Source organism: Amborella trichopoda, chromosome 11 (assembly GCF_054954075.1).
Source record: "Amborella trichopoda isolate Santa Cruz 75 chromosome 11, AtrichopodaSantaCruz75HAP2 v2.0, whole genome shotgun sequence".
Lineage (NCBI taxonomy): Eukaryota > Viridiplantae > Streptophyta > Magnoliopsida > Amborellales > Amborellaceae > Amborella > Amborella trichopoda.
In genome coordinates this window covers 2,075,346-2,089,794 of record NC_142346.1, presented here as the reverse complement: position 1 = coordinate 2,089,794, position 14,449 = coordinate 2,075,346, and the positions used below count along the sequence as shown (strand labels likewise).

Here is a 14,449-nt window from a genome sequence, read left to right as displayed (position 1 = left end):
TCAAAAATTCTCCTTGGGTGGCCTCTTATACCCATGTATATTGTGTATTTTTTTTTTTTTCTTTTTGTTTTGCCATTTTAAGGAAGCCAAAAGATTGTATACTCCTGCACGAGTACACTGTATCATTTACTCCCTTAGGTTTTGTAATTTTAGGACCCTAAATTTCGGGAATGTCACATTTTTCCTAATTTTAGTAAAAATTCAAATTGCGCTTTCTATGTCAATGAAAAAATATTATCTCAAGATTAAATAACGATCCTTTAATTTTAAAGGAAAAAGTTTATCTAAGGATTCAACCTTATAACGTAGAACTATGGATGCTACCTCAAAAATCCATCGGAAAAGGTAGTTTTAATGTTAAAAAACCCGATCATCTCGACATCAAGATGTATGACCATGAAAAATAAAAAGATTTTAAGTCTCATAAATAGTGCATTTTACAACATATTATCTACACCGTCCATTTTCAAGATTTTCATATGTTTATAGATCTACTTGATTTTAACCGTTTTTAAAATTTAAAATTTTATAATTAGATATAAAAATATATTTTGAGATAATTCTAAGAACATTTTACATCAAATTTATATAACATGATAAATTTTGAAGGTGCACCTTACCTTTACAGCTACGGATGCATCTGTATGTCAACTGCAACCATTTTTAAAAGGTGAGATCAAAGTATTATAGGAAGAGAAATTATCATAAATATAACTTAATTTTTCAAAAATCTCCTCCACACCCTTTTTCTCATTTTGGATAGTTGTTTTTGCCAAAATAGCATTCATGATAGTCATAGTACTATACATACGGTACTTTACTTTAAGTACTGTAATATTAAGGCTAAGCATTATAGTATTTTAAATATTTGGACGAGGGTTGAAGATGAACCTGACTCTGATACCATATGAAAAGTCACCGATTTGAAGAGACGCAGTGTCTATTTATTAATATGAATATACAAACTAGTCTTATATAAACAAATACAGACAAAAATATAAGTAAATCCCTATACTAAAACCAAACTTACTATAAATAAACAATATTGTATCTACCTTTCTCAAATATATATATTACAATATACACCTTTCATATTAACCTGATACATAACATATATTTTCCTTTTACATAACTCACTCAAACCCTTTCCTTCTTTTTTTTTCCACTCCTAGTTAGCCCAGGAGTAGGACCTCATTTAAACTTTTTCCATTATAATTTGGTCCCCTAAAGTCCTATGTTAGATATCAATGTACAATATTACACATATCTTAAGTAACTCAAGGTGCATTTTTCAATTTACACCCATGATTTTCTAGCTCTAAACATAGCAATGAAGAATTAAAATGAATGGTAATGAACCGTCTAGAAACCCATGTTTAAGATGGTCTACTTTTAGGGTTTAATATCCAATTTTCTTTCAAATACATGACTATAATAGTTGACAATAACATTGCATAAGAGATTTCATCTTTATGAGTATCAAGATTATCGAACCTTAAAATCAGGATTTGTGACCTCCCTAGAAAATAAGGGAAGCAACGACAACAACGAGGCCGGTTCAATTTGGTAGGTGCAATATGTTAAGAAATTTACCACGGTAACATCTTGATTTAGGACTTTAAAGTGCCCCTTAACTCATCCCAAGCTTAAGTAAAAGAGGTGGATTGTGTTAGATAGACGGCGAACGTAAAACTTTTTATGAGTCATGAATAATAATAGTAGACTTTGAATTATAAAGTACATTGCTCAATCTTTTGAGGTCAAAAGACAATTGACTGCAGCAAAGTATTTCAAATATTTGTCAACAAACGCATATGATATTAACTATTTATTATTTATTTATATATTTTGATTTGATTTCAAACTACCCATGAAAATATGCATGATTTTGACTGGAACAGTAGAGAAAGGGGAAAATGTTAAATAGTTGAAAAATGAGGTTATTTTGATAAATTTCCCTAGGATAGAATCCCATTGTAACATAATTAAAAAAGAATGGATTTTGGTGTGTCATCAGACACTTTTATTCAAATGCAATTTCCTTCTAAAATCTACTATAAAGATGGACTTTGGATCCAAAGTTTTATAGGTTGATAATCTCGACACCACAAACATGAATCCGAAAATAAAAAAGGATGTTGAATTTTTTTAAAAAAAAGTTTTATTTTAAATATGGTCTTTAACATTCTAAACTTTGTTTTTTACCCCATTATCTGCATTACTTTTTGAGGTGCAAAATTATGGATATAGATAATAAATGCATTGAAAATGACTTAGGATATGTTAAAAATCATAAATCCATCTCAAAGTAAGAACTTTTGGGAGGGAGACCCATTTGAATAGGTGGATCAGGCGATGTGCAATAAACTTTTCCAATTAAAGGAAACTAATGTTTATTTTAAGTTGAGGTATGTGAGCATCCAAACAGTGCATATGGCAATACAAACCACCATCTGCTCTCTTCTTCTATTCTATATGGTGGGAAGAACTGGTTTTTCACTTTATTACATTATGGATGGGGTTTTAATGTGTAAGCCGATGCACTTATTCAAATGCAGCTTCCTTTCATACTAGGGAGGATTTGATCTAAAATTTCAAAGGCTGATAATCTTGACCACCAAGGTCACGAAACTAGACAAAAAAAAGCAAAAAACAGTTTTAAATTTAAATGAATAGATTATTCTAAACTTCGTATTTGAACCATTTTAGTTATTCGCCTAACATCAACGATGCATTATTTTTTAGCATCAAACTCAAAAATCTAAAGTGGAAACATATATAGAGTGACTTAGGATGTGTTTCAGATCCTAAATACATCATAGATTCTTTTAATGGAACTATATTCGAAGGTGCATCAGATAACGCGCAATAGACATTTCCATGATCGTCAGATGATGTATATTCATACATGAAGTTCCGATTTTTTTTTTTTTCTTGAATGACAATGTTGGCTCCCCAACTTCCTACCTAATCTTTTATCAAAATTTGGTGTTGGAGTTCCAACCGAAAGAGTTGGCTAAGAAAAGAAAAAAAATGGAGTTCCAAACCTCTGATCATGGGCATTTTGAGGAAAATTATAGAAAATGATAAAAAAAAAAAAAAAAGAAAAGAAAAAAAAAAAAGGATACAAGCATAAAATTTTAAAATAGATCCCAAAATTTTAGATTGAAAAAGTAAACTTAAGTCATCATATTTCAAAAAAATTATTGAAAAATTGACATTCATGTCAGACTAATTACTATTATTATAAAAAGAGCATGGTTTGCATAAGGTGTCAATCTTAAACAAAATAAGGCGCACCACTAGACTTTATCAAAAAATATAAGTTTGGTATCAAAATTTTTTAGGATGATTAGAAAATCTATTTTCACTTTTAATTATGGAATTTAAAATTTCAAAAAAAGTGCAGATCAAGCGTATCAATAAACATTATATCAATAAAATCTTGGAAATGAATAATCTAAATAATATATCACAATATGCACTATTTGTAGGATTTGAAATCTATATTTGTCCACATTCATGCATCTCGAGGTCGAGATGATCTATTAGACGATTTTTCAAAGTCAACACAACATTTTTTTTTTTGGGCTTTTAAAGCACACCTTACTTCTATAGTATTAGGTTGACCACTTAAATGGACCTTTTCTTTATAAAAATGCCCTTCAATTGTTATGTTTATATTCATAACCTTTTTCCACTTCTTTTTTTTTTTTTTTTTCCGAATTTCTCTGTTCCAGATCTTCAAGGTTCTTAAGTGACATCAAACTGAAGTCAGGGAAAATATTTTTGTTAGGAGTTTGAATATGAGACTTCGGATGTTCAAAACCTAAAAGACAACTTTTAATGAACTCAAGAGTTCATGGACGAAACCTAAAAGAATCTCCTAGACTTTTTTTCATTGAAGTTGTTTTTGGCTCCCAAATTTTCACCAATTTATCGTCCATATTATTATTACCAACATTCTTGCACAAAATAAATTTCTGAAAATAACAACTTCGAGGGAAGTAAAAATTTCCCTATGTTATCCGCATAGGTCATAAAATGTGGCAACACTTTCTCTAAGCCTAGGCCAACGATCCTTTGGCCTCAGTATGGACCTATGGGATCAAGCCCCAGCTACTCTTTCTCGACCTATAGTCTGCTTCATTCTTTTTTTTTTTTTTTTGGGTAATTCAGTAGAGAAGATAAGCCTCTACTCATTTTTTCAATTAGATTAGAAATTAGCTTTTCGAAAGTATTAGTAAGGTGGTATTATTAGTGGGAATGAAAACCATAACATAGTGACTAGGGTGTCGGGTGCTACCACCATAACTCCTAGCCCCTTTCGTGACAGGACTTCAAATCTTTGAAAATCTTAAAGGGTACATTTGGTATGTGTGTAAATATTTATTGAAAAATATTTATATATGTAAGTTGTGTTTCACACATTTGGTTTATTCCAAATGCATATGCAAACATTTTATCATTTTACAATAAAAAGACCAATAGGGGGCCTGCAATATCCTCCCAAGGTCTTCCAAGCCGTTATATGGGAAAAGAAAGAAGCATATGCCAATGGCCATTTTTCTCAAAATGCTTGCCTTGGGCAGTTAACTCTTTATGCAATGTTTTTTAAATGTGCTACCAAACATAGTAAAAAGAATGTATATACAAATATTTACACAGGTAAAGTTGTTGTTGCATATATAAACATTTACACGTGAACCAAATTAAGCGTTTTTTAAAAATGGTGTGGTTTGTATAGAGCCGGGGTTATAAACAATCAAACTAAAACGCACTTTCAAATAATGTCGAGAAATATAGTTTTAATATTAGAAATCTTTTTGACAATTTTAAAATATATTTTTATATTTAATTATAAAATTTAAAATTTAAAAAATAGTGTATATCGAGCATCTCAAAAAGTTATCGATTGATACTCAAACTTTTTTTTTAATGGAAAATCTACATAAACTTTTCCCCTAAAAAAATCGAGGAGGCACATTGAATCTGATCCGCAAGCTACGAATATTGCCGCGTTGAGCTTCTGGAGCGTCCTTTGAGGGGAAGGAAAATCGAGAGGGCATGACCGTAAAACGAAATATTTTCATGGCGACTGTATTTCTTTTGAGAGAGAAATGGCCGAGCTCGTTCTAGAGAGAGAAACACCCCGCCATGTCTGCTGCATAGGAGACATCCATGGCTACTACCAGAAGCTTCAAAACCTCTGGAAAAACCTCGAAACCCATTTGGGTTTTCCCGCTTTCGAACGGTCTCTCATCATCTTCTTGGGTGATTACTGTGACAGAGGCCCTGAAACCTCCAAGGTCTTAGACTTCCTTCTCTCTCTACCTTCTCTCTATCCAAACCAGACCCATGTATACCTTTGTGGGAACCATGACCTGTCTTTTGCTGCCTTTATTGGGGTGCTTCCCAGGCCTCCCAATGGCCATGGATTTGAGCTCACATGGTCTGAGTATTTGCCATATGAAGAGAGAGAAGGCTGGTATAAAGGCCCTGGATATGAGAGCATGCATGTTCAAGGGAGAAGGTGGGGTGGGGTGATTAAGGAGATGTTCAATTTGAAGAAGGGGACTGAGTACAAAGGATCAATTTATGATGCAGGCCCAACTTTTGAGTCCTATGGTGTTCCTCATGGCCACCATGGTTAGTTCCCATCACCTTCTTTTTTTGTCTGTTTTCCTGAATTTGCTGATTATTAGTGTTGACTGTTATTGTTTGGTTATTTCGCATTTTCTTTTGTCTTGTTTATTGTTGCAATTTTTTTGGTTTTTTATTTGGGCTGAGTTATGAAATGGCTTGGAATTTCTTTTTATGCAGTAGAAAAATAAAGAAATTTCCATTAAAAAAATGTCCATTTTTGAGGGGCAGGGCTGAATTACGTGATAGATTTTGGTGTTTATAGAATAATAATGGGTTTCTATTTGGGTTGGATAATGGAGTGGATTTGGGTTTCAAAAGCTTGCAAGGGAAAGCCTTTCCCAATGGCTTCCCCATCTCATTCAACTGAACGGAAAACCTCCACTTCCTGTTGACCCAAAGAAAATCTTCATCTCCTCTCTCTCACACTCGATCAAACCATATGTGATTGCTTAGGGAGGCTTCTGGCCTTTGTCGAAAATGTCAAAAAAAGGTGTCATGCTAGTCCCTCCGGCACATTGGTGTGCTGTTCTTGTGGCGTAGAGCAAGATGGTACCAATTATCTGTCACCTTTCGAGGTTGTCGGGGACATCAGAGAAGTTTTGGGCCATCAGTGAATCCCCTTATTTTAGCATTGTAATTGATGGTCGTTGAATCCACATCAAGAGAGAATAGAAATACAAAGATCAAAAGAAGACTCATGCAAAAAAGATTCTCGATGCAATGACATCTGTGCTTGGACTCTCAGAAACAAGACCTTGTGATGTGAAATGGATGATTGAAAGAGTTACGGAATGGAAAGGGGGTATCAGAAGATGGTTTCTTGTTCTTATTGACTCATGCTTATGTGGTAACACTAAAAAAAGTGACCTTTTACCATGGCTTAATTTGCAGCTGCTGCAAATTGTCATGTTGATGAGCTGCGGAGCATGTACGTTGAAATTAACAAATGTTTTGATGTGCAATTGCGGGCAGGGACATTATTTTGTAATTTGATCATGCCATCCAGACGTCAAATTGTTTTCTGATATTTCCTGGGGGGAAAAGGACAAAATGACAAAGCTTGGGCATCTTCTTCTGCAGTATTCTTTTAATTGGTACTTTACAACTGGAACCAACCTGTGTTACATGGACTCCAACTCGTGCGTTGGTGTTCAGTACATATTGCAGTGTCTAGTACGGGAGGCTAAAAATGCAGTATTGCTCCACACTTCCATGCAGTGCATTATTCCTTAAGATTTATTATATATTTAATTCATCAAATCATGTACATTAGTTGGCATGTCTAATGTACTAGTGCACCCTGGACGATCTTGGAAAAAGCAAGAGGTCTCAAGTTCGAAGCCAACATGTGGCACTTTTTTACCAGTACACTACTTTTTGTTCTTTGCATATATAAATTTCCGTTTAATGCTAACAATGGTAGGTGGCCTACATGATTTAGTGCATGTCGCACAGTGCTAAGACTTCTTTGTTCGAAACTTGCAGGGGCATTTCTTTTATGGCACTATCAATGAAGTGGGTAGTAACCTACATATGACAAAAGTTTCCTATATGTGTTAATAAGTGATACGCAGCTTACAAGGTAGAAGCAAACCTCATTATGCATTATATCGTAGGGCTGAGTTGCGTGGGGCTAATCGAAAGTTATTTAGCCAAAAAATAATGGGTACCATGTGTCCTTAAGATAACACCTCTTTATGAAGGGCCTACATATTGTAAAGCTCATAAATGAATTGACACGTATAGACACTGTGGTGGGGGTATGTCTGCAAGTGTTGACACGTGTAGACACACGACGCAATAGCGATATTAGAGTGTCTATGTAACATTGATGCCAATGCCTTCCCACGTTTGCAGCTATGTTGGTGTTTGTTGTGAATGTTTAAAAGGTTGAAGTGGTATCTGCTGAGATATCTGTGGTGCTCTGTGGAAAGAGTAGTGTGTTGCTCATACACTGCTTTGAGGAAGGGATATTACACCTGATAATTGACTGCAAAATGCACCAATTCTTCTTCGGTGTATGGAGAAGTCAAAATGAAAAGCATTAGTTGGGAAAGGTACATCCCTCTACATTCAGACTTAGAGAGCCTTGGATCGCATACTGCTGTTGTTGAGTCAGTTTGTTCGACAGCCCAGAGATGCTACAAGAGCGCACAACTGCAAGACATGATTATTCTCTCAGTAAACATCCTATAGGAGAAGCTGTTAAGTTTCCAAATGTAGCAACTGCTAGTAATCATGAGAATAATGAATTGCAATATTTTGGCAATGATGATAGTATGAAACTCTAACTATGAGAATAATGTTTCCATAGGACTTATATCGATTTCTTAAATAGAATTGTATCAGTAAAACCTCAAATCCAAAATATTGAGAAAAGTAAAGAAGAAAAAGACTAATGCTATCCAATTGTCTTTATAATGTAGATTTGATGGAATGCTGGTACATCCAAGGATTAGAATGAAAGGCTTCCCAGACAGAACGCATTAATAAAAAAATACTGTTTTTTTCTAGATTCATGATTGCTGTGGTCTAGATGATAGGCCTGCAAGTTTTGGATCCAAATTCCATCTCAATATGAATCTTGAGATGGTGAACTCACCATAACAGGTGCGTCCCCAGGCACACCTAAACCGTACTTCAATGGGAAATTGTTTATTATGAGGCTTTACCCAAGCTGTACTCTTGTTATATGTTTTTGCAATAGACTCTATAATAGTAATGTTAGTGCCATTAAATTCATTTCCCCTACTAAGAATCTCTTAAATTGGTCTTTTTATGTATTTCTGTCCAGGACCTGCCTCCTTATCCTTCTCCTATTCTTTCCATTCCAAGCAGTCATGTTATTGATTATCCATTTAGAAAGGACATAGTTGCTATAGTTGGCAAATAGGTCTGACTTTATTGGGATATTCTTTAATTGGAAATACTGGAACCAAGCCCAATAATAAAATGATCATTGTTCAGAATGAAATATTATTGATGGGTTATACTCCTAAAATCCTCTAAAAGAGTAATTGGGAACAATGTTTTAAAAATTGCCGATCTGGATTGAAATCGCCCCATCCGGATTGGGAGTTGTCATTGCCGATCCAATTCCTATCATATATCGGGTACCGGCCGTGTGCCCCCAGTTTCGATTAGTTTGGGCCGGTCCGTGCCAGTTCTCTAACAGAACCTGGCGGTTCTAATGTCAAATAACTGGTTTACTGTATTTTTTTTAATATATTTTGACTTTTTTATTTTTTGTCGCTAATTTTGTTAAACTTTTTAGCACAGTGAACTGGACCACTCAACCGGTTCCCATTTTTCTTTTATTTTTCAAACACTTGTTTTCTATTGTATATTTGAATTGTCCAAATCTTTTAATAATTGTAGAGTGGTAGAAGGCCCACTCCATTATTTAAAGGGAAAATTTATCCGTACTCCTTATTTTTGGCACCTATTTATCAGGAGACCCAAGGATTTAGAATATTTCTGGCAGCATAAGGTCTCTATCTTTTCTATCCTCCAAACCCTTGAACCCCTTTCACCATGTACTATTGACCCAAACAAATGGGGAATTGACATCCTTTTACCGAACCATTTTCTTCTCCGTTAACCTCTCAGTTCCTCTATCTCAAAACACCGTCTCTCTCTCTTTCTTCATCAAATGAAACCGTTGTCTTTGCCGGAACCTGCTAAATTTAGTGCTGTTATTTTACCCAAGTCGCAGCTTTTTGTAGTTTTCCGATCACCCCATTGCCGGAATTTGGTTGAAGTTGCTTTTGCGTGGCTTGTATTTGGCTATATTTTAGCAAACTTGCCGCTTTTGTTCAATTTTCCAGCCAACCCACTACTGGTATCACTTCAAATTACCTCGTTTGGCCACTGGTTCTCTGTCATAAATAAGTACTTTTGCTATTTTCCAGTCACCCCAATACGAGTTTCTTTCTCTCTCTAGATTCTCTATATTTATATATGTATTTCATCCAAACCATTATTTTTAGTTTTTTCCTCACACCCCATTAGAAGAGTCTCTCTCTCGTTCTCTGTATTTCTCTCTCCAACCATAAATTGTTACTCTTTTTTACTCACCCCATTACACACTCTCTCTTTATAGGTTCTCACTATCTATCTAGTTTCTCTATATTTCACTATAAATCACCACTTTTTGGTATTTTTGGGTCACCCCATTGCCGGTTTCTTTCTCCCTCTAGAGTTCTGACCCCCCTTCTCAAACCACTTGATCATCCAAACTTGATTTTATGGAAATTTCAGGCTTCTCTGGTTCATAGTCCATAGCTTTTTCTACTAAAACCAACTCCTCCATTGTTTAACCAATCGACCTTTTCTCCCCTTGCCGGAATCTGGCTCCAGAAATCTCCTGGTTCAAAATTCCGGCCAATTTTCCAGCAATGGGGACCCCCCTTTTTGTTTCTATAGTCTCAAGGACCATAGTTTTCCCTAATGAGCCCGTAGATTTCAGGAGAATCAAGCTCACAGTCTCCGACCTACCCATGCTCTCTCTCCACTATACCCAAAGGGCCTGCTCTTTTCTTGGCCAAAAGCGTCAGAATCCAATGACTTCTTGGCCGGACTCTAGCAGAGCCTCTTCAAGGAACTCACCCACTTGCCAATGCTTGTTTGTCGCATGACCACCAACCCAAATGATCCAGTTTTTATGGTCTGCAATGACAAAGGTGCAGAGCTCACCCTCTTTTGAGATAGAGAAAGACAGTGTTTTGAGAGAGAGTGCTCTGCAATGACGTAGGCGCAGAGCTCACCCTCTTTTGAGAGAGACAAAGATGGTGTTTTGAGAGAGAGAGAGAGAGAGAGAGAGAGAGAGAGAGAGAGGGGTTAACAAAGAAGAAATGTTAAAAGGATGTCATTTCACCATTTGTTTGGGTATTTAGTACATGGTCAAAGGGGTCTAGGGAGGAGTTGGAGGATAGAAAAGATAGAGACTTTATGCCTTCAGAAATAATTTGAATCCTTGAGTCTCTTGAGAAATGGGTGTCAAAAATGGGGGATACGTAGAAATTTTCCCTTATTTACAACTCCAAAACACTTGTGTCCACTAGCTCCACACTTGTCAAGGTGTAACGCCACTCATCTCATAGGTGTTGGCTTGAGGGCCTTGCTAAAAGGGGTGAGTGGGATTGAACTTTCAGTGACTATTACTTCCTCCAAGTCCTGATGTGGGACAATTCTTTTCTTTCCACTCTCTTGCTTTTTCTTCTCAACGCCAATAAGTTTTTATGGTAAGATTAACCTACCACACAACCTACCCGACTAAATCTCTCTCTCTCTCTCTCTCTCTCTCTCTCTCTCCCCCCCCCTATAAACAACCTGCCCCACTAAATCTCTCTCTACGTCCCTATCTCTCTCTCTACTAACAACTTATTCCACTAAATTTGTTCTATATAGCTTCTTTCAAAAACCAAAACTCCTAAGTTCATACAAAAATGGAAAAAAATAATTGAGTTACAAAGATTCATTTCATTGTCATGTGTTGCATTTTAAATTTCATTTTGATTATAAAGTGAATTTAACAGACAACAAACACTTAGACATGAGACAGATTCTTGGTGTTTACATATTTTTGACACAACAATGAAAAACCATAATGCAATTACCACTATTGTTTTTTGTAAACTTGAAAAATTAGATTTTTGAGAAATTATAATGATTTTTTTGATATTTTTTTGAGGTTGAGACTGACCGATCCGACTAATTCTCCAACCCAGATCGCTGATCCACCGATCCGACACAGTTTTTGGGGTGACCGATTGGGTCACTGATCCTTTTTTTTAGACCGTGATTGGGAGTATTAAAAGTCCACATATTCTGGTGAAACTGTTGGCTCATAAAGTCCAACTGAAGTCTGGGGTTCTTTATTGACAGTCCAATTCAATATAAAGATATGGCCAAATGTACTTATTTAGCCTCTTGACTGTGGTCCCTGTTATAGTATGATATTGTCTTGAAACTGTTATGGAAAGTGATCCTCTTAATCATTTTATTCTGTAGAGTATATAATGAAGGAGATTTCTACTTTTTATAAGCACAAGTGAGAACTCCTTTATGGTACAAACTACTTAATTGTAGTGTAAATTGAATGCTCTTCAACAGTGTACATGTGTTTTCACTAGTACTCCATGTGATTCTATTCTATCCAGGTAATGTTGGAAAATTGGATCTCTGGGGCTACTCAAGATTTGAAAATTGCTATCAAATGTCCTATTTGTAATGATTTCTTGCTATCATTGGAGAATTTCAAGGTGTTGTGGATGAAGCTCTAGGATGATGATAGAAGCCTGAGAGCAAAGTTTCTGTGTTGATTATTATGCAAACTTGTGCTTGCTGTATTTTTCATTTACTATTCTAATGGCATGGACAGAGAGCCTTGTACTCTAGTATTCCATCTCACCAAATGCATTTGTTCTTTAATTCATTACAGATTTGGTCAAAGCAGTTCCTGAGGCTCACAAGAAATTCCTCGCAGATCTAGTTTGGGTGCATGAAGAGGTATCCCAAATGACTATGTATCTACACTGTTGGAATAACTTATTTTGGAAGTTTTTCTTCTATGCATGTTTTTTCTACTGGTTGTGCTTTTCCATCTTGCATGGTAGTTTAAAAGAGATGAACCAAACTTACCATCTGACCATGCTTTTTTTTTCCCTTTAACGATCAAAATAAAGAAATTGTGGGTTTGCCTGTGATGGTGGCTTCAGGAAAATGCTTGTATTGATAGTTCAGATGGAAGTAGCCATGGACTGATAGCTGTACATGCGGGCTTGGAGAAAGGAAGGGAAGTTGGGGATCAGCTTAAATTATTGAGATCAAGGGACACTAGCCTGCCAAAAGTGGAACATCTCAGTGGAAGGAAAAATGTTTGGGACTTACCCGAGGTATCTACTCTGTCCTCTGTGTGGGTGAGTGTATACGTGTGCGTACTTGTGTGTGTGTGTGTGAGAGAGAGAGAGAGTGTTCACTTGCCTTTTCCTGTGAAAGTCCCAAGTTGATTGCTGTAATCAGCTCTTGATTACATGCTTGTAGTCCTGGTTGTTGGATAGTTTTGATATCCTTTTCATAGTATTTCTTCTTGAAATACATGTTTTTTTGGCTTCTCGTTCCAAACTGTGGCTTTTAGGATTTTAAAATTTCATTGAGGAAGGAAAGAACCAATCAGCGTTCAAGACTCGGCCGAATCCACTCGACTTGGCCGAGTTATATGGCACTACTCTGGGTATATTAAAAAATAGAAAAAAAATCCTAAAAATGTAAAAAAAATGTGGGATTGATGTATAAAATTTTTGTGTATAATTATTAGGATGTTATTGGGAAAGATTGGTGAGTGTTTTTTTCTACATGCTCTATTTTTATATTTTTCTTTTTTTGGATTTTTCTATAATGTCCCCAACTATAAATTATTTTTTTTTTCAAATCCATGATTTATATTATTTTTTAAGCTAATTTGGACTTTTTTAGTTGTTGATTTTATTTGACCTTTACCATTTGTATTTTATTTTTAATATTTGACCTTTACTAGTGTAAGAGCGTGGGTTCCAGTCTTGAGAGCAGCCACTTTGTGCATAAAAAGTCAAAGGTTAGGACTGTCTGTAGCTCCCCTCCCGGTACCCTGTGTAGGCAGGACCAGCACCGCGTTACAGCTTTTTTTTTATTTTTTTCTTTCTTTTTCCTTTTGGGGAATTTATCAAATTACTGTGATAGATATACAATTTAATGCCTTACCCTTTTGGTTTAATCTCAAATTACCCATTAGAAAACACATGATGGTGATTTGGAATAGTTGCAAAACGGTAGAAGTTTAAATAGTTTATCTCTTTTGGGTATTTTGATAGATTTCCCTTTTCATTTGTCAAGGGCTTTGTCCCTCTACAGAACTTGGGTAACTCGCCTCAAGCCAAGGACTTGGCTTGAGGCAAGTCTCGGGACCTTGGAACCAATATATATGCCAAACTTCAGCTAAATTTGGCCTACACAGGGTCTGAAAACGATATAAAAGCTTAGAAAGCGAAATCATGATTTTGGGCTAAAACATGTTTCTAGACTCAATGTCAAATTGCTCCAACATCTTAAAGATTATGCCATATTCTTTGCTTTCCCTAATTGGCTATTTTTCGGTGGTTTGATAAAAAAGTAAATGAGGTAGCTTAATACTGCTATTTGTGAATTATCTTCTATGGTTAGTAAATTTTTTATGAAATTGAATATCTTTTGCGCATTTGCAGGAATTATTGGAGAAAAAAACATTTCTAGTGAGCGGCCACCATGGGACTCTTCACATTGACGGCCTTAGGCTTATAATTGATGAGAGCGGAGGGCTTGAGAATTTACCCTTGGCTGCAGTCGTTCTCCCTTCCATGAAAGTTGTGAGAGACACTGATGTTTTAGTGAATTAATCTCAGTACTCCTTGGTATCTATTTTTTCTTTTCAAATATCTCCATTACATTAGACAGATGCTATTGAAAAGATGAGCAGGTGGATCTAATTTCAATATCCTCGTATATGATTGATCCTGTCACACACGATCGATCCTATCAGATGTCTTAATCACCATGCTCAATGATATTGGCATTACATATTAAATATTACATGTTATTTATCATGCTTATATTTCACATGTATGCTTCTAGATCACTCTCATGAGGGCTGTTCTTAAAGACTTCAAATATCATGAGGAAATTTCTCTTTTAATATAAAAAACAATGCTGCTGCATAACCGCATAGTCAACATATATAAACCAGAAACTTCAAGTTGGGGGGCTGGTGGGCTCTTGGGCCGACCACACT

General features: G+C 35.6%; 1 protein-coding gene across 1 annotated transcript; it reads left to right on the top strand.

Moving 5' to 3' along the window:
• The first annotated feature begins 5,036 nt into the window (after positions 1–5,036).
• On the top strand, positions 5,037–14,245 carry LOC18441377 (tyrosine-protein phosphatase RLPH2). Its single transcript, XM_006851495.4, has 4 exons — positions 5,037–5,649; positions 12,089–12,156; positions 12,366–12,542; positions 13,887–14,245. Exons 1-4 carry the CDS (start codon positions 5,121–5,123, stop codon positions 14,055–14,057), a joined length of 945 nt encoding a protein of 314 aa, XP_006851558.1. The 5' UTR covers positions 5,037–5,120; the 3' UTR covers positions 14,058–14,245.
• Positions 14,246–14,449: the final 204 nt, after the last annotated feature.